The sequence below is a fragment of the Pipra filicauda genome, unplaced genomic scaffold (assembly GCF_003945595.2).
Source record: "Pipra filicauda isolate LSUMZ 115617 unplaced genomic scaffold, ASM394559v2 scaffold33_size4404698_pilon, whole genome shotgun sequence".
NCBI classification, from domain to species: domain Eukaryota; kingdom Metazoa; phylum Chordata; class Aves; order Passeriformes; family Pipridae; genus Pipra; species Pipra filicauda.
Genome location: NW_024104465.1, coordinates 117828 through 135722, shown reverse-complemented (window position 1 = coordinate 135722; position 17895 = coordinate 117828). Strand labels below are relative to the sequence as shown.

The 17895-nt window shown below is 47.0% G+C and overlaps 1 protein-coding gene across 4 annotated transcripts in view; it reads left to right on the top strand.

Annotated features, from left to right (window-relative positions):
* TPCN1 (two pore segment channel 1) overlaps positions 1 to 17895 on the top strand; it is a 45625-nt gene that overhangs the window by 13206 nt on the left and 14524 nt on the right. For 3 of the 4 annotated variants that reach the window (XM_027714331.2, XM_039384166.1, XM_027714333.2), the window contains 12 exons: positions 6751 to 6872; positions 9329 to 9505; positions 10786 to 10899; positions 11140 to 11270; positions 11792 to 11880; positions 12448 to 12482; positions 13081 to 13139; positions 13946 to 14045; positions 14941 to 15057; positions 15916 to 16040; positions 17275 to 17323; positions 17529 to 17592. In XM_027714331.2, the coding sequence (XP_027570132.1) occupies positions 6751 to 6872; positions 9329 to 9505; positions 10786 to 10899; positions 11140 to 11270; positions 11792 to 11880; positions 12448 to 12482; positions 13081 to 13139; positions 13946 to 14045; positions 14941 to 15057; positions 15916 to 16040; positions 17275 to 17323; positions 17529 to 17592 (1182 nt within the window). Of the gene's footprint in view, positions 1 to 4039; positions 4131 to 6750; positions 6873 to 9328; positions 9506 to 10785; positions 10900 to 11139; positions 11271 to 11791; positions 11881 to 12447; positions 12483 to 13080; positions 13140 to 13945; positions 14046 to 14940; positions 15058 to 15915; positions 16041 to 17274; positions 17324 to 17528; positions 17593 to 17895 lie in introns of those variants that run through there. The other variant, XM_027714334.2, reaches the window with a different exon arrangement.

Genomic DNA, 17895 nt, shown 5'->3' with positions numbered 1-17895 from the left:
GCTGGGACAAAACCATTTCCTACCACGCTTTAGCTCTTCTGGCATCGTGTTTAGCTCGTGCAGTGGGAGGTTTCTACATGTGTGCAGTGCAGATGTTAGCAAGGATACAGCGGTCCCCTAATTAAACAACGCCGGGCTTAAGCTGTCTTCGATATAAGAAGCTCAGCAGCACGATTGATAAGAGGCAATGATATATAAAATGTGACTTACCATGCTGAGGGACATCTGCTCCTCCTTCACGAGGACTCAGCTCCCTGTAGCGTGGTGATGAGAGCATGAAGTGAGCTCGTGTCGGTGCCGTAGGAACTCGCTGGGCTCTCGGATCAAGGACGGTCGCCTCGTACCACTGACGGGAAGTGGCAACGTTCATAGTTGGTTTTTTTTTTTTTTTTTTTGAGAAACTTTTCTGTGTTAAATAGGAAGCTGAAGTGACTTTATTTGTTGAGCTTCACAGCAAGTGAGTGCTGTGAGAATACAGTAAAACAAAGAGCCCCAAGGCCTTTGCATATGTTTCTGCTGTGCCGTTGTCTCCAAGGAAGAGCACAACTCAGTGAAGCTGCCTTGAAATATTCCAAAGTATTATTATTTCTCTTGCAACAGAAGGGCTTGGCACTGCTCTCTGTTGGAGATGCCCTTTTTTTTCCTAGGCAACAAACTGATAGCAAATTGTTTAGACTTCCCCAGGGCTCTTAAATTCCTTCCCACAACATCCCCTGAAACAGGACAGGCACTAGGATATTTTGGGCTACAAAGATCATTCCTGTGATGCTCCCGTTGGCACAGCGATGAACTGGCAGTCAAGCAGCAAAGGCAGTGATTTCCCTGTCTGTCTCTCTCACCTCTGAGATGTGTGGCCCAGTGCCAGACCAGCTGTGCTTCCAGGCAGCTTCCAGCTTTTTTTCTCCCGGGGTAGGTGAGTCTGGCTTTGAAGAGACAAACACATGTTCACACCTCAGCACTTGGAAAGGAGCAGTTTCTTATCAGCTATATTGGAGCAGGGAGGGAAGATAAATCCTCTGGAGGTGAAGTTACATGGCATGTAAGCCCTTGGAAGGGAAAATGCCACCACTGGTGCTGGGACAACTCCAACATGCTCGATTAAAATCTTGTCTTTGGGACTGGAGGTGCCTGCACAGCTTGTGTTGGGGAAGGGGAGGCATCTACCATGTTTCCATGTTTTTTCATGGATTTGTGTCTTCTGTAGTGAGTGTCCCATATGGTTCAGATGATGAGAGCTTTCCAAGAGAGAGGAGTGCTTTTGGATGTCTTTGACAGTTGAGTGCTGTCATTCTGCAGCCTTGTTCATCCTCACTGCAGCCTCAGGGAGCAGAGTCACTGAGGGAGCTGGAAACTTCAGCCAGCACAGGGATGCTGCACTGGGACAGGTCTTGTATGTGAGGTCAGGAGGTCCAGGAACCCCGAGAGCACCTTTGATCCTGCTGGGATCTGCCTTCTTCCATGGGCTCACGTTTGGTGCTGTGGAACGCCTGGTTATGTTTGTATTCAACTGAAAGCTTGGGCTCTGTGACTGAGTTTGGGAATTAAATACAGATACAGTCAAGCTGGAGGGTGTAAGAAATGGAGGTGCTGTGCCAGTGAGGAATGCACAGCCTGAAAAGAAATGGCTCCAGTTGAAAGGTGCCACAGTTATGGAATTATAGAATGGTTTGAGGGACCTTAAAGATCATTTTGTTCGACATCCCCTGCCGTGGGCAGGAACACCTCCCACCAGACCAGATTGCTCTGTCCAACCTGGCCTTGGACACTTCCAGAGATGGGGCAGCCCCAGCTTCTCTGGGCAACCTGTGCCAGGGCCTCCCCACCCTCACATGGTGATGAGGGACTGGGACTGAATGGATCACAGAAGGGTTTGTGCCCTTCTCCCTACTCTGGAGGCTCTGGCACCTACCAGCAGGACCCTCGTGCTGGTCAGGTTGCACGGCTGTGTGGGCTCTCCCACTAAACTTGTAAAGGATTTGCTCCCTTCCAGGAAGTCACATTTGCCTTGGACAGCCTGTGCTCCTGCAAAAGAGAAAAATACATTACTCCTGTGAAAAACCATAGCTGGCAAGGTGTTCCCTAACAGGGTTCATGGCTCTGTCCAGAGCCAGGTAAGTGCAAGACATCAGTTCCTACAACGTTGCAGGAAGAAAAGAAAGGGCAAAGTTGGTGCCAGAATATACTTAATTAAGAAGGAATCTGATGGTTAACTGACAATTAGGCCCTCTCTTTCCCTGTCCTTCCCCTTCTCTGTGGCTGGTAGCTGGTGCTCTGTGGAGTCCTGTAGCTGGCAGATAACCAGCTGTCCAAGACAGTGACTAGAGCTGCCTGGAACACAAGTCCTGGACAGCCTGAGCTTTCCCAGCTGCAGGAGGTAATGCCTTCCTTGCTTTTCTCCCTCACTGCTCTGTTTGGTGAATCCCCCTTGCAAGGCCATGTGAATGAAGGTGTGTCCCATCTCCGAAGCCGTGTGTCCTTGGCATTTCTTTTTTTTGCCTATGGAGAGAAATATTACACATGGAACTCGTTAGAGGAACTCACATCTTGCATCTTACATGCACACGTGAAGTGTAAACAACATGAATGACAGGTTTAGCTATGAGAATATTTTTGCTGATTTGAGTCACCTGCCCTGCCTTCACACAGATTGCAGCGTTCTGTCATCACAGGTGTAACTGCTAAAACAACATTACCTGAAAGAGCATTATTTTTCAGCCTTTTAGGAGAAAGCCCCGGTAAGTCCAGTAAAATTCTTTGGAGTCAGTCGAGGAGGTAATTAGGGAATCTCAGTCTGTTGCAGTGTAAGGCCATAAAAAGTGTGTGCTATCTAGAAAGCAGAACATCTGGCAAACAGGCTAATGAGAGCCAGACTGGGGGAGCTCCGAGGCAAATGTAAGAGCTACCCTGTAGAGTTGGGTTATAACTCTTTGAATTTTTAGGAGGTTACTGGTTTGTTGGATAATTTTTATAACTGTTATTTATTTAAACAAGTGCAGTCACCAAACCCCATGAAATTCCGGAGTGACTTCAGTTTGACATACAATAGCTGGCTGGGAAGGGTAATTTATCCCTGGTTCCTCTGGATGTTTTCTGTCCCTTATTCCCCTCTCTGCTCTGCCCTCCAGGTCCCCCATGGCCTCGAGCTCCTCCGAATGAGAGGAATTTGTTTGCTCTCAGCCCATGGAGGGTTTTTCCTTCCCCTAAGCAGGGAATTTGTTTTGCAGAGGGAGAGGTTTGGGCTCTGGAAAGTTTATGCTCCTTCTCTTTCTTTCTTATTTTTTTTTGTTTTGTTTTTTATTGTAATGATGACATATGGAAACTATTTACACAGGAGCATGCTCTGCTGCACTGAATGGAAATGCTGGAGTCCCGGCAGTCTCGTTCTGGATGCCTTGTGTAAGCAGCCAGCTGGTTTTGCTTTTCCTTTTTCCCCCTTTTCTTTTCTTTTTTTTTTTTTTTTCCCCCTCCCTTTCTTTTCAGGGAACGCCTGGGATAAGTTACACGAGTGTGGAAGGAAGTTTTTGCCATCTGTGAACAGCTCAGTCCCTTTCCTTTGTCATGCCCCTTGTACCGCGAACTTCACAAATATCTGTTTTCTTTTTGCGCGCTGGAGATCCCTCGCTGTGACTAACTCAGCACTTTCACTCCTTCCCCGTTCGCTGGTGAGCAAGTTCTGCTAAATGCCAAAAAAATAAAAGAGAGCACTGCACGTGAAGCTTCGCTTTGCCACCACCAAAAGCTCTTTGTGTCCCGCAGCTGAACCTTCCAAAAACTTGCCCCTGGGAACACCCCACTGCTCAGACAGCGAGAGGGAAACATCTCCCTGAGGTCTGAGCCACCTTCCTCAGAGGGGAGGGGAGAAAACGTTCCGTTCTGCAGCGAGCAGAGGAGAAGCTTTTTTTTTCTGCGCGTAGCTTTCCCTTGAGGAAGCTGCGAAATCGAGGATCGGCTTTCGGAGGGGAGGGAGGGAGGGAAGGGAGGGAGCGACTTCGGATCTGCCTCGTCTCCCTCTGCCCGGCTGCGAGCACAAGCGGCTGCCATGCAGTGGAGAGAGCTGCCTGCCATCTACTTGGAGGATTCCGGGAGCCCTGTGGAGAGATCCTCCTATCTCATTGAGCTCCATACTGATGGTAAACGCCGTCGGGGATGTTCTGCAGCACGAGCGGAGCGGAGGTTGCATTAGTCTGTGTCATTGTTATCATGGGAGCAGCTGAGGAAATTAGCTGGCTGGAGGGCTGCCAAGCAAACAGTCAGAGGCTTGCTCTTCAAATTTATTATTATTTTTATTATTATTTATTACCCAGATGATGCTGCTGCCTCAGGGAGGGTAGATCAACCTTCTGGTACCTGATGGGGAAGGAGCTGATCCACAAAATGCAGCTCCCCACTGGAACACTTCACCAGAACGTTTTCTCCTGTCTGTGCCTGGAAAAAATGATGCCTGGTTTAGACAGGAGGAAAACATCTTGATTCCTGGAGTTATTTTTTGTTTCTGATTTGCATCTCTGAGTGTTGTTCTGTATTTGAAACGTTGGTCTCACTGGGACATCTCTTCTGTTTCAGCTGGGAGTCCTCAGTGGGAAGCACAGAGAGGGGTCCTGGTCCTGGGTTTTTGCCGTGGTGTGTCTTTTCCTAGTGTTGATCCTTTTCAGACAGGTTGATTTTTGCAGGAAAACTATTTCAGGGTTAGAGGTAGTTTTGGCACCTTTTGGCAGGGCACAGTGTGTTGGTGTTTAGGTTGAGGCTACAGACCTTTGCTGATTTGGCCACAGTGTGTTTTGATGTTCTTAAATTGTGCGTGTGCTGTAATTTAAAGTCCAGGCTCTGATGGTGATGATGTGCTCCTTTTCTGTAACTCTGGTAAGCATTAAATGTGAAAAGGTTTTGCTCTGAGGCTGCAGTGGGAGGGAGTCTGTGAAACACATCCACAACAAAAGCTTTGTAAATAATAACATTTACGAACTTTTTAGAGCTCTTAATATAACCCTTCTGATTTTTGCATATTGCTGTCATCTTTTAGCTAAAAAGCAGACAAACCAGATGACTGCCATTCCAGTTCTGTGGATAAATAAAAACTCCATCATTCAGTTTTTTTCAAGAACTGTGCTAAATCAAGAGGTGTGGGGGAGGAATCGGCCTCATTCAAACATTTGTCCAGATTTTGAGTGGTATTTTAAGGGTGTGGGGGAAGCAAGGAAGAGAAATAGACTTCATGCTACAGGATTTTCAGCAATCTGAGTGTGCAATCTGGAAAGTCTTCACAAATCCCAGAGAAATGCTATCTTAATTTGATTTGAGGGTGGAAGAGGCAGATGTGTCTCTGCGTTGGTGAAGGGGTTCTGATTTCTTCCCACTCTGCCTTTCTGCCAGAAGCACATGGTGCCATTTCTCTTGGTGGGTGCAGAGTTTTTGGCATGGACTCTTCCTCCACTCAAAGGGTGTTCTAGAAAGAGTGAATCAGTAATTCAGTGAGGATTATTTTGTCACAGCAAATCATCAACAGGCTGTCATGAGAGAGGAAAAGAACCTCATGGTAATTTTTGCCCACTCTCAGATAACAACTTCTAACACAGAGAGAACAAGCTGCCACACCACAGCTCCTGTGCTCTTAAAAAGGGGGAAATCAGCACTTCTGTGCTGGCAAGATCAATTTTACATGTACCCACTTCGGGAACATGAGACACTGGAGGAGGGAAGTCTCTACTGAGAGCAAGAACAACCATGTGGCGTGGGAAATGACTGAAACTCTGGAGAGCATGTGGTCAGCTCCACCACAGGTTTTATCCATGGCCCTAAGCAGGTCTCACTGCTCGGTATTTTTTGTCAAACATACAAAACAAAAACCCAAGTCCCAGAAGAAGAAACCAGGTGTCATTCCCTTTTTGCACAATAATTGTCTTCTGGCATATTTTTCATGTGTCTTAATAGCACTGGGGGCTGCAGCATGCAAAAAATGACAATTGTTGGGGAGTTTATATACATGCCCTGTGTATGTGTAGCTCTGCTTGAGAGTTGCTTTTTGCAATTGAATTGTATTTTTTTTAAATGAAATCTTCACTTATAAAATCTGGTTCAAATGTTCAGTAAAGCATTGCTTTATAATGCTTTGCTGGTGAGAAGGAAACTTTAGAAGTTTCAGAATTAATCTGTGGAATGTGAACAGAAAATTAATCTTGCTGTTTGTTTGCATCAGAGGGATGTTGGTACTTATCAGCATCTATGGGTGTTGTGAGGATGCATTATTTAGTGACTCTCAAGTGCTGTGAGAAATGAGGCTTTCTACTAAAAGTACTGACAGCTTCAGTGACAGTCCTCTACTCCATCCTTCCGTGGCCTCTCCTACCATGAGATGTGCAAAGGCAGTGCTCCTTCAGCAAACCTTCTTTTGTTTTGTGGGTTGGACACCCTCGGAGACTGGGAGCTGTTACCTGCCTGGTTATAGTTTATGAGTGCTGATAGCATGCTTCAAGCATGACAGCACAGATCTCCTGAGCCAGGAGACCTGCTTACTGCATTAAATAGGATGCTGCCTCCTTTGATGATCTTCTGGGAGCATCCCCGTGCTGAAGCGCCGAGTTTGAGTGTCTCTTAAAAGCTCCTGCCTGGGAAGAATCAATTTGTCAGTGTTCAAGCTGCCAGTTCCCTGGCTGCTCTGCCCTGTCCTGATGCCTGTCTCTGATCCCAGTGCCTCCTGATCAATCCCAGCTGGCCTGATTGTGACTGCACGTTTCTCCCTGTGTCCTGATGCAGATGGAGGCAGCTATGACGTTGTCCATGATGCCTCCAGCCCTGCGGCGGGGGACTGCTGCGCTCAGCAAAGCGCCCGGCACAACTGGGAAATGAACTACCAAGAGGCAGCCATCTACCTCCAGGTGAGCCCTGCTGCCTGCTGGACTGTGGGGGGAAATGCTCTTCAGGAGCTCTGGTGGTTCTTGGCTGTAAGGAATGAAGAGCTTCCATCCTGAGGTTAAAAATTTGGTGCTTCGCAAAGGATTCTGCTTGAAGAGTGGGGTGATGCTCCAGAGGGGGTAGTCATTTGGAGGCAACTGAACTACCCATCTCTCCCTGTGTCAAGGGCTGTAGTGGCTGAGGGATTCAGCACGTGTTCAGTTCTGTCACCTTGCCATGGAGATTTTTGTAGCTGGTCATAGATCATCATTTCACCTCTGCGGTGAATGGTCGGTGCTCCCGTGTTCTGGAAGTGCAGGTCCTGATCCTGCCTTGGCCACAGGTTGAGTGGGTGGCCCTGGGATGTTTGTTTAGTGTCAGTCAAGTCCTGCAGGTCATGTAAGGCAGGAGAGAAGGTAGAGGTCTTGTTTTCTACAGGAAGAAAGCATGCTGGGATTAGGATCAGCCCAGGAGGGAAGTTTACTGTATATAAAAAGAAAAAAAGACAAAACCCAAACAAACCTCAGTACAGGAAACACCATCCTTACTTCAGCAAAGGGACCATATTTTTAAGATCACTGTACAGCCTGGTGTAATGAATTAGCCACCAAAACTGAGCTTCTCCCGGAGGTGTCCAGTCTGAAATGATTGCTGGTTCCCTTACTGTCTGTCCCACTTCCTTCTCTTTGTTCCTTTTCAAAGCTCTGCGTGGCAGCTTGAGGTGTTGGACCCAGTTTAGTTCTTTGTTTAAGGCACTGCAAGGTGACAGAAACCATTTGTTTCTCCCTGTTCTGACCCCACGGGACTAAGAAATCTCACTTCCCACATATTTTAAAACCGTGTAGCCTGGACCTTGGCAATACTTGAGCTTCATGGTATGCTGGAGCAGCCCTGACAATGGAATGGTGGCTCCAGCCCCTCCTGGGCTTTTGTTTAAACTCCTGATTATTGGAGCAGCTCTGCAAAGGGTCATTGAGCTGCTGCAGCTCTGATGGTAATGGACACAGCAGGCCTGGCCCTTCAGATGCAGATGATTCTTGCTGCTGCCTTGACCAATGGCCACGATGACACCGTCCTTGAAATGAAGTAGAATCACTTAAAGAGCCTGCAGAGTGTTCATGTGAACAGTAGCTGCAGGCAAGTGTTGTATCTGGATAAGAGGGCTTTGCTGTCCAGCCACGTTTGGAATTGCCTGGCTACCAAGAGGCAGGATTTAGACTGCTTTTCATTCTGCAAGTGTGTTTTGCCAGGCGTGAATGAGAATGCCCTGCTGATCCCAGCCTGGGCTCTTTCAGGGGGGGGCTGGTGTTGATGGAACTCACTGCTGGGCTCTGCCCCGCTCACAATCTGGCTCCCTGACCCAGCAGGGTTTGTTCTGAAACACGAGATGAGCTGGAATAAATGAGAAACATTCGAAACCCTCTTCTGAATGAGTCTGGAGAATGCTTCACTTCCAAAGGAGAGCTTCCTGACCTCGTTATCCATTTGCAATCACAGTTATTCCGCTTTGATAGTAATAGTTTGACTGTCCTTACAGTAATTGCTTACCTCGAAAGATGTTAATTTAAAAAAAAAAAAATCCACCACTTCTTGTGCATCCTTGTGTCCCAGCTGGGCTAAAATGATCTCTTATGACGGTTCTCAAGAGGCAGCAAGTTTCCTGTGAGTGGCAAAGACTTCCTTGCCAGAACTCTTGACTCAAAAAAGAGAAGAAGCTGTTGGGTGGTTCTGCACGAAGAGCCTCTAAATTCTTCCCAAACTAAGTTTCGTCCTAGAGGTAAAAATACTGACGATGTAGCTGTTTGAAAATCAGTCGTAGGCAAAGTGTTGAGATGGAATATCTGACCTTTTAATGTTAATTAAGCTTTCTAGGTGAGAGGGAATGACAAATCAGCGTAGAGGCTTGTTAATTTTTCATGGAGTCTGTCTTACATTCCTGAAGCAGAAAACACTTTGTGGGCTTCAGTGTTTTCTCTCAGACATTTTGCAAGGCCGAGATAAGGAGGAGCAACTGTCAGCCAGGTGCCCTGGAGCTTATCTGGGTGTTTTTGTGTTCTCTTGGAGAAGTTTAATCAAATAAGTCTGTAAATATGTGGAAGTAGTTGCAAGTAAATGAAGTGCTGTGTTTATGTTGGAATGTTGACTGAAGTTTCTTTGCCTGCCTTTATAAACTCTTGCAGCTCTCTTCCTGCTTCTCAAAAGGCTCAAGGGTGTCTGAAGCAGGAGTTTGTGAATATTAGTTAAGTTTTATTACTGAGATATGCTTATGAACAGAAGGGAACATTCCTCAATAAACAGATCAATGGCAGGCTGTAAGTGGGAATAGTCTGTCGGGAATTGTATCTAATCCTTATAAAAATCTCTGTTCTTCATGTGGAAAACTCCGTTATAGCTCTGAGAGTCACTAATGCTGTTCTCTTCTTTATTCCTGCTGCCCTAGGAAGGAGAAAATAATGATAAGTTCTTCACTCACCCCAAAAATGCCAAAGCACTCGCTGCCTACCTCTTTGCACACAACCACCTTTTCTACCTGATGGAGCTGAGCACGGCACTGCTGCTCCTGTTGCTGTCCCTCTGCGAGGCTCCAGCGGTCCCTATGCTCCGGCTGGGCATCTTTGTAAGTACTCTGGGGCAAAATGAAGAACTCTGCTTGCTCTGCAGTGTGGGTAAGAGGAAAAAGGAGGTCAAACAGAGAGGAAGAAGGAGACGCTGAGAGGAATAAGCCCACCTGGCTTGTTCTGTAAGTGAGTTGTCAGCAGATAGGGGAGCCAGCAAAGCTTCCTTTTCCCATCTGATGTGCACAGACCACAATGAAAGCGACACGTATTTCGTATTATCAATTTGTACAGTTCTTAAGTTTTCCAACAGAAGTGTGTGGTTTTTCTTTTTTCTTGAGATAACTCAAGAATCTGCGTGCTTTGGGGTGGTTTTAAAGTCATTGTCAGGGTTGGTGCCGTTACCCCAGCCTAGAACACAAAGATGTCAGCCTGGGACAGGTTGCTAAACTTTCTCCTGTCCTCTCCTCCCAGTGTTGTGAGGACTCTTTTTAGTGTGTGAGTGACTTGAAGTGTTATGTCCAAGCTGCACAAAGTGCAGGTTGAGAGAAGAGGTAATACACAAACTGGTGTGTACCTCTGTGAGTCCACATCCTCTTCATGAGGTCCAACTGTCAGGCACAGTGCTCAGAGCTGCTGTTGTTCATGAGAGAATCTGCTGCTGCTTTTGGAGCTGTTATGGCACCTTAGGACCATGCCAGAGGTGTAAACCAGCCTTGATAACCCTGGGGTCCTCAAAATGAGTCAGGGCTGCACAACTCAGTTCAGGTTTTGAGCTGTGACTAAAACTGAGGTTGTAAGAAAATGCTGTTGTCTTCTTTGTGGTGGATTTTGCATCTTCCAACAGAGAAGGGGCCCTTCAGCACTGCACAGAGCAGCATTGTGATCCAGAGCTTGATCAGGACCCTCTCTGTGGTTGTCCAGAATGTCTAGTTCAAGGGAAAACCCTCCTCTGTGTAAATTCTCCCTGCCTCGGTTCCGGCGTTTCACTAAAAAAATTACAGTCTCAATCTTTTTTAAAAGTGTTTCTGCTCAAGTTACTGGTGTCTTGCCCTTGTGTTTCAAATGTATCAGTAAGTTTTTTGGATGTGTTGCTCAAGTCCAAAAGGGACAAGAATTTCAGGAAAATCTGGCCTGATTAGAGGAAAATTGCACAGGCTTTAATGAAAGCCCAAAGCAGTAAATACAGAAATTTTGAAAACCAGTGCTGTGCTAGCTTTAAAAGAGTGGCCTTGGGTTTTCCTGTGTGCTGTGCTTAGACTGTTGTGCTTCTTGAAAAAGGAGGGGCAGAAGCGTGGCCTTTGCTGTGCTGCTGTTTACAATCAAACCTGTGTTGTGACAGGTCCATGCAACCCTGGAGCTGTTTGCGTTAATCGTGGTCGTCTTTGAACTCTCCATGAAGATGAGGTGGCTGGGCTTCCAAACCTTTATCAGGCACAAAAGGACTATGGTAAAGGTAAGTTGTCAGCGTTTCCTCCTTCAGCATCCAAAGAACCAGATTAAATGTTGGCCTGCACTGCAGCAGAGCTGACATAGCCACGTGTCCCAGCTGCCAGATGATTCATGCGAGATCTCTCAGCTCTCGGGGACACCTCCCATCCCTTAAAGCATCCAAATAAACAGGTGGTCAACGAGAGCTTTGCTTTTCCCAAAAGGAGACTGCAGCTGTGCCTCTCATCACCCCCCTTTTTTGCAGACCTGCGTGCTGTTTGTGCAGTTCATAGAGGCCATCGTGGTGCTGGTGCGCCAGACCTCGCACGTCCGGATCACGAGGGCCCTGCGCTGCATCTTCCTCGTGGACTGTCGCTACTGTGGGGCTGTCAGAAGGTGATGCTCAGCTGGCTGGGTGTTCTGCTGTCGTGCCTGGGGCTGGGCTGCAGGAAAAGCACCCAGATCCTGCAGGCATCCCGGGAAAACCAGTGTCTTTCGCGGGCGTTTCAGATCTTGGAGATATTTTAGTTGTACCTCGTGTGGATTGCTCACAGCACGCCGTGCTGTCCTCACGTGTACAAACCACCTCACAGAGCCCAGCACATGAGTGTGGCTGCATTGCCTCTGCTCCTTGATTTGCCTGTAAGCTGCAGAATGAATCAGAGTCAATCTGAAGAAGGAGAGTTGACAGTGTGACATTAGTATTGTTTGCAGTACCTGAGAGCTGACTGCAAAGGACAGATGGGTAGCTTGGAAACCATCTTATTTTAGCAAGCCTTCTACTTTTAATCCTTGGAGGGAGTGGGAAGAAAACTCTCAAGTGTGATGTGGTGGTGGTTGGTTTTTTTTTTTTCCCCTGACAACCTGGAGGAGTAAACGTGCAAGTTTTAGTTTATTAATGTTTTCTTATTTTTCAGAAATCTGCGACAGATCTTCCAGTCCCTCCCACCATTTATTGACATTCTTCTCCTCCTCCTTTTCTTCATGGTGATTTTTGCTATTCTAGGTAAGTTGTATTTATGGAAGGTGAAGTGATGCTCTTAACCAGTTATTGTCCAAAATCAACACCAACAGCTTGGATGAATATAAAGCTGATCATATGCAGAGTCCTGCCAGGATCTTCCATTTATCCTATTTCATCCACGGTCATCTGGGAGGCAGAATTAAAGATCAAAAAAATCTGGAAGCTGGATTTTAAGGCAATCTGGAAGATTTTGACCTCTTTCAGAGCACAGTCAGTGGTGTGTGTTTCCAACTTCTGCTTCCATCACCTCTTCCTCAGTCTTGTTAGTTTAGTTTACATCCCCACAAATGCAAATGTCTGCAGTGTACCTGGTACAGTCACAACCATACCCAGAAGGTTTGTTTTCCAAAAGGATCAGTGACATCTATTGGCAAATCTCTGTGGAGAAGGCCTTTCAGATACTCCCATCTTCATGGTGTCAGAGAGGACTTACTGTTAGTGTGATCTTCCCTTTGGGAACTGCTTTGCTGCTTGACATTAAACAGACTTTATTTTTGTTTGTTCTTTCCTCCTGTCTCTCCTCTTCTACCCTCTCTGCTGCTTCTTTAGGTTTTTATTTGTTTTCTCCTAACCACTCCGACCCGGTGAGTATCTTGACTCTTTCAGCTGCAGCTTGAGTCTCATTTGACATACCTGAGGCTCAGACATTACTGTGCAGGCTTAGCTTATTCCATGTGATCCCTGGGAGACCAGGTGCCGGCTGCTCCAAGGCTGCCTGGCAGTGTCACCCTGCTTTACCCTCTGCTGGGAAGGAAGACTGTGCAGGGAACTGCCTCAAAGACAGGGTGTCCCAGAGGGGATGTTCACACAGAGTTGTTCCTTGTTCTTGATGTCTTAATTCAGTCAAAAGAGCCACCTGCCACTGTCCCCAGGGGAGGAGGTGTCTGGGTGAAAGCTCGGCTGCTTCCGCTGCGGCGGTCGGAGTCCAGCAGCCACAGGTTCCTGCTGCTGCCCAGGCTGTGGCTTGCTGGGAGTAACTACCACCAAAAAGCATAGATAAGCTTTTGTTTTAACCCTTAAACTTTGTCAAGGAACTTTAAAAAGGACCAGTGCAGAAGTACCTTTCCCTAGGGAAGGCATCGGGGAGTTGTGGAAGCGCGAGTGGGTGGGTTGGTTGTTTTTTGAACGAAATGTCCCCGTGAAATTCTGCTTGCATTTTGTCATGGGAGCTTTTTCTTTCAGTACTTCAATACTTTAGAGAACAGCCTCGTGAATCTCTTCGTGCTTTTGACCACTTCAAAGTAAGTTCATGCTCTTCTATCTCAGTCTTTCCCTTTGTCCAAAAGGAGTCTAGCAGAGCCCAGAGTTTATCTGCAGAAATGCTCTGTCTCCAAACGTGTGACCCCTTTCCTCTGTGTCAGAGATTTCCAGTGTCAGCCTGCATGAGAAGAACTGGTATTTCATTTTGCTTTAGGACACTGTGACCTCAGCTGCAGAGTTATCTCTGAGGACTCAGACTGCTTCATCACTGTGAGGGCAATAAGGGGGGAAACAGCTTTATTAGGCCTTGGCCCAGGAAGGGAAAGTTACTGTTTGTGCTCCTTTGTCAGCCAACAGTTGGCTGTTGAGAAGTAACTTCCTATCCCTCTGCTTCAGTTCACTTATCTGCTAGGAAATTGGTATAACAACAGTGGGTAAATATTGGTCTGCTGTCAGGGGGAGCTCTCATGATTAGGAAATTAGCAAAGGATGGAATGAATCTGAGGTTGTAACACACTGAGGCTCTATTGCTGTTGTTGTTAAGTATCAAAGCACAACCCTTAGCCACATCACAAATCCCGTTTGGTATTTGGGATGTGAAAGGAATTTGAATTTCAGAGTGCTTTCCTTATTTATTTCTTTCCTCGTGCCCCCATGTTCTTGCTGCTCGTTGCTGGGCACAGAGTTCTGTGTCATGAGCAATGACACGTTTTGCAGAAATGTGCAGATCTTTGGATGTGAGTTTACACACCACCCCCACCCCCCCGTGTCCTGTGCCTCTTGCCTGTGCAGTGGGAAGTGTAACATGAGCTATTTGGTGCTTAAACTTGTGTCCTTTGGGGTGCAGTTTCCCTGATGTGATGATGCCATCTTACGCCCGGAACCCCTGGTCCTGTGTCTTCTTCATCGTGTATCTCTCCATTGAGCTGTACTTCATCATGAACTTGGTGAGTCCCCAGTGAAGCTCCTGACTTCTCTCTGCCTGATTTTGGAGCTCATTGCCCAGCAGAGTCTTCCCCACTCCCAAAGAAGTGGCAGCTTTGCTACAGACAGGAATTGAACTAAATCACAGCAAACCAAATGATACGAGCATCTTTCAACTTCTCTCACATTAATATCGTGCTTGGAGTGACATACTCACTTGCATGGAATTTATTGTCCTTCTCTGTCTTAATTATTTATCATAAAATGGCATTTTATTATCTGGGCTCGCCTGAAATACTTTGTAAATCAGTTTGAAGGGGATGGAATTACTCAGTGGGGCAAGGCTTGAGTGCTGATCACTGCAGTGCGAGAGCACGGCTGCTCAGGGGAGGATATGAGTGGTGGAAAAGGGTTTGCCAAAGGAGTTGAGGAGTTCTGCAACCCAGGGTGAGGGATTTGATGCTTGTGGTGGGCTTGGATTTCACTGCTTGTGTCCTAGATAGAGGGTTAGCTTTGACAGTTGTTAGCCAGAGCTCCCTCCCTTGGCAGGGCAAGTGCAGAGAGCAGCCCTCAAAACCTGCTTTCCAGGAACGTTTTAGCAAACCTGACCCTGTTTTCTGTTGGCACGTGTGTGGTTTAGCCTTAGCTGTTAAAACCCACTAGCGAGTGTTGAGAGGCCAGAAACACCTGGACCTCCTCCAAAAAGTGGATGAGTGTGTGTGCAGGGAGCCTGAGGATCCCTTTGTGGGATCCCTTACGCCAACGAGACCTCACTGGCTCCGTTCTGCCTCAGCCAGCGCTTAGTAAATTCCTACTGCAGGCAGGCAGGATATTCCCACCTGTTTGGGAAGCCCTGGCTCAGGTAGCTGCAGAGCACAAGGATCAAATCACGACTTTCTCTCCTGTCTTCCCTCTCAGCTTCTCGCTGTGGTGTTTGACACTTTCAATGACATCGAGAAGAGGAAATTCAAGTCCCTGCTGCTGCACAAGCGCACGGCCATCCAGCACGCCTACGGCCTGCTGGTCACCAAACAGGTACAGGGCTCTGCCAGCTGCCTTAACACCACCCCTGGGCTGGAGTGGTTAAAGGGCACCTTCCAAAAAAGGTGATTTATGTCTGTTGGTTGTAATGATACTCACCAGGGGCTACTGGTTTTTGCATTTGTGTAACTCGGTACTCTGAATTTCAGCCCCGTGTGAGGTTATGGGGGTGGCTTGATAAAATCAGTGAGATTTTTTTCTGGAGTGAATGTGATCATTGCTTTCTCTCTGATTCGGTTTGGGTCACTTGAGGACTTGCTTGACTTACTCAGACACCAGTACTGAGGAGGGGTGGGTCACGCAAGTGAAGGTACAGTCCAGGTGCTGGATCCTGCACGAGTAAATGGTGTAGAAATAGAAGTAATTCACCTACAAACAACTTTTTACAAGCACTTGGGAGAGAAGGTTGATTTCTTGCTTAACTTGTGGAGCAGCATGAGAAATAAGGCCCAAAAATAACTAACCCACTTCTGGTAGATTAGTTCATGATTAGTTCACATGGCTGATAGTCTTTAAAAAGTGCTAGTAATGGGATCTGTTAGGCTGTCTGCTAATTGCCCAAGAAGAGGGGTTGAATTCTACTTGGGGTGCCTGGTTGGACAATTTTCAGGCAATGGGACAACAGGGAACAGTTCTGCTTTTGCTGGAGGGACCAGTTGCCAGGAGAGCTTCTGATCTCTGTGCCCTGAGATAAGTTTGATACGTTAAAGTAATAGCTTAGGGTACTTTGGGGGCTCAGTTATAACGTATGAAATCCTGCTTAAAATAAATCCACAGTGAGAATTAAATGCCCTTGCCTCTGCATACTCCTGCCTGATGTCACTGCTTATGACAACATTCCTTTGTTTCCAGAGGCCATCTGGAATTTCCTTCAGGCACTTTGAAGGGCTGTTGCGGTTCTACAAGCCTCGGATGTGTGCCAGGGAGAGATATCTCACCTTCAAAGCACTGAATCAGAGCAATACTCCTTTAGTCAGGTAGGATGGTGTTCCTGCTGCACCCAGAGCAGGGAGGTTGCTCCACTCCCTGACGTTTGGCTGGGCTTCCTAGCGGGTTTATGGAATGAGGGTTGTTGTCTGAGATGTGGGGACAGAGTTATGCGATCCAAGGGATTTGTCTGGGAAGCAGGAGGGGTGGGTACCCTGGGAGCTGAGGTTTTCCTTCGGAGGTGATGGAGTTCCTGCATGCCCTCTTGTGGATACAACGCTGTGCTGGCACTCACAGGCAGGATCTGCTTCCCATTCCTGTGCCAGAACAGAGGAGCCAGAAATTGGGGAACAGCACTAGAGCCTGCGAGGAGATTTCTTCACACAGCGCAGCCTCGCAGCTTAACAGGTTTTTGCTTTTTTCCAGCAACTGGCTGTTCCCCCCAGGGTTTTGTTAATTAGAATCTGGTTCTGCTGGTGCTTTCAGGGCTGCCATTCTCTGTGTTATGAGGCAGAGAATTGTCATTCTGGTGGGTGGGTGCAGCTGACACCAACCAGCAAGGAAGCAGAGGGAATTAGAGCAGGAGATCTTCTCCTCCTTTTCCTTTGTTCTGGCCACAGCCAGGCTTGGAGTGAGTCTCCTATGAAACTGGTGCTGATGCTTCTCTGTGAAGTCAAGTGCCACGGAGAAGTATTGAAAACGGCATAGGGAGAAAGGCTGGGTTCTTAAATTTAGGCACCTAATGACACCAGTAGGAGTCTGAGAAGTTCAACATCCTCGCTTTCAGACTCCTAAAAGCTGTTACAGGCCTGACCCTGAGCACCTAGACAGGCACTCATGTTCTATGAGTTTCTTTGCTTTTGTGTCCTTTTTTCAAACTTCATTGTTACCTTGAAAAGAAAATGTGCAAAGATGTTAGAAAAGGGCTGTATGAGTAATTAAGGCAATAGTCCAAGATGTCTTCGTGAAGAGCAGTGCAATCTCTATCCCTTGGAGTTGTCATCTAAGCCTCAGGTCTTTTCTTTCAGTGGTAAAATTCTGGAGTTCAGTAGAGTCAGAGTTTCCTTTAAGGGTTGAAGTGTTACAGAGAGGAGATTCTGGCTATTGTCAGTCAGGAACCTTTGGCCAGACCGGGAAGAGGTCAGTGTTGAGTTCTGTCAGTTGTGGCTGCAGTTCTAATAAGGAGTTAATAACTTCCAGGGACTCTCTGCTGATGATGACAAGGACACTTAAGAATCTAGTCAACCTCAAGGCTCTGATCAGATTTTTCTTTCTGTTTTGCAGTCTAAAGGATTTTTACAATTTCTATGAAGTTGTTGGCTTAAAATGGAAGGTAAGTCTTTGTTGGATGGAGAAGAGGGGAAGTGTGTGTGGGAGGGAGAGCAAAGGAGACCAGTGGTTAGAGAGAAGCTGGGTAAGAAATAAAGGCAGTTGAAAAGAAGCAGATGAAGGGGATAAGGTGGGTCTCCATCCCTGCCCTGGTTTTTTTGTGTGGATGTAGCACTGGCTGCTGCTGATCGTGGCTGTTCTGCTTCCAGGCAAAACGAAACCGCGAGCACTGGTTTGATGACCTTCCACGGACAGCATTCCTCATTTTTAAAGGTAACAGGCTGTGTTTTCATGGCAACACGTGTTCAACTAACAGGAAATCATTTATTTACAAAGACAGGGCGCTCTGAGGGGACTTTCTCTTATGTCCCTGGTAAACAGCTGAGGGAAGGCCTGCTAACCAATTCCCTGTGTATCCAGAGCCTCCAAGGCCAGGGCTTTTTAATCAGAGCCTCCAAGGAAGATTTCTGTCCTGTAAATATTCCCCATGCTCTGACCCAAACCCTGGCTTCCTGAAAATAAGAGGCTTCTTGGCAGAAGCTCCATAGTAAATCAGCCCCTGAAGTTGTGCAGGAC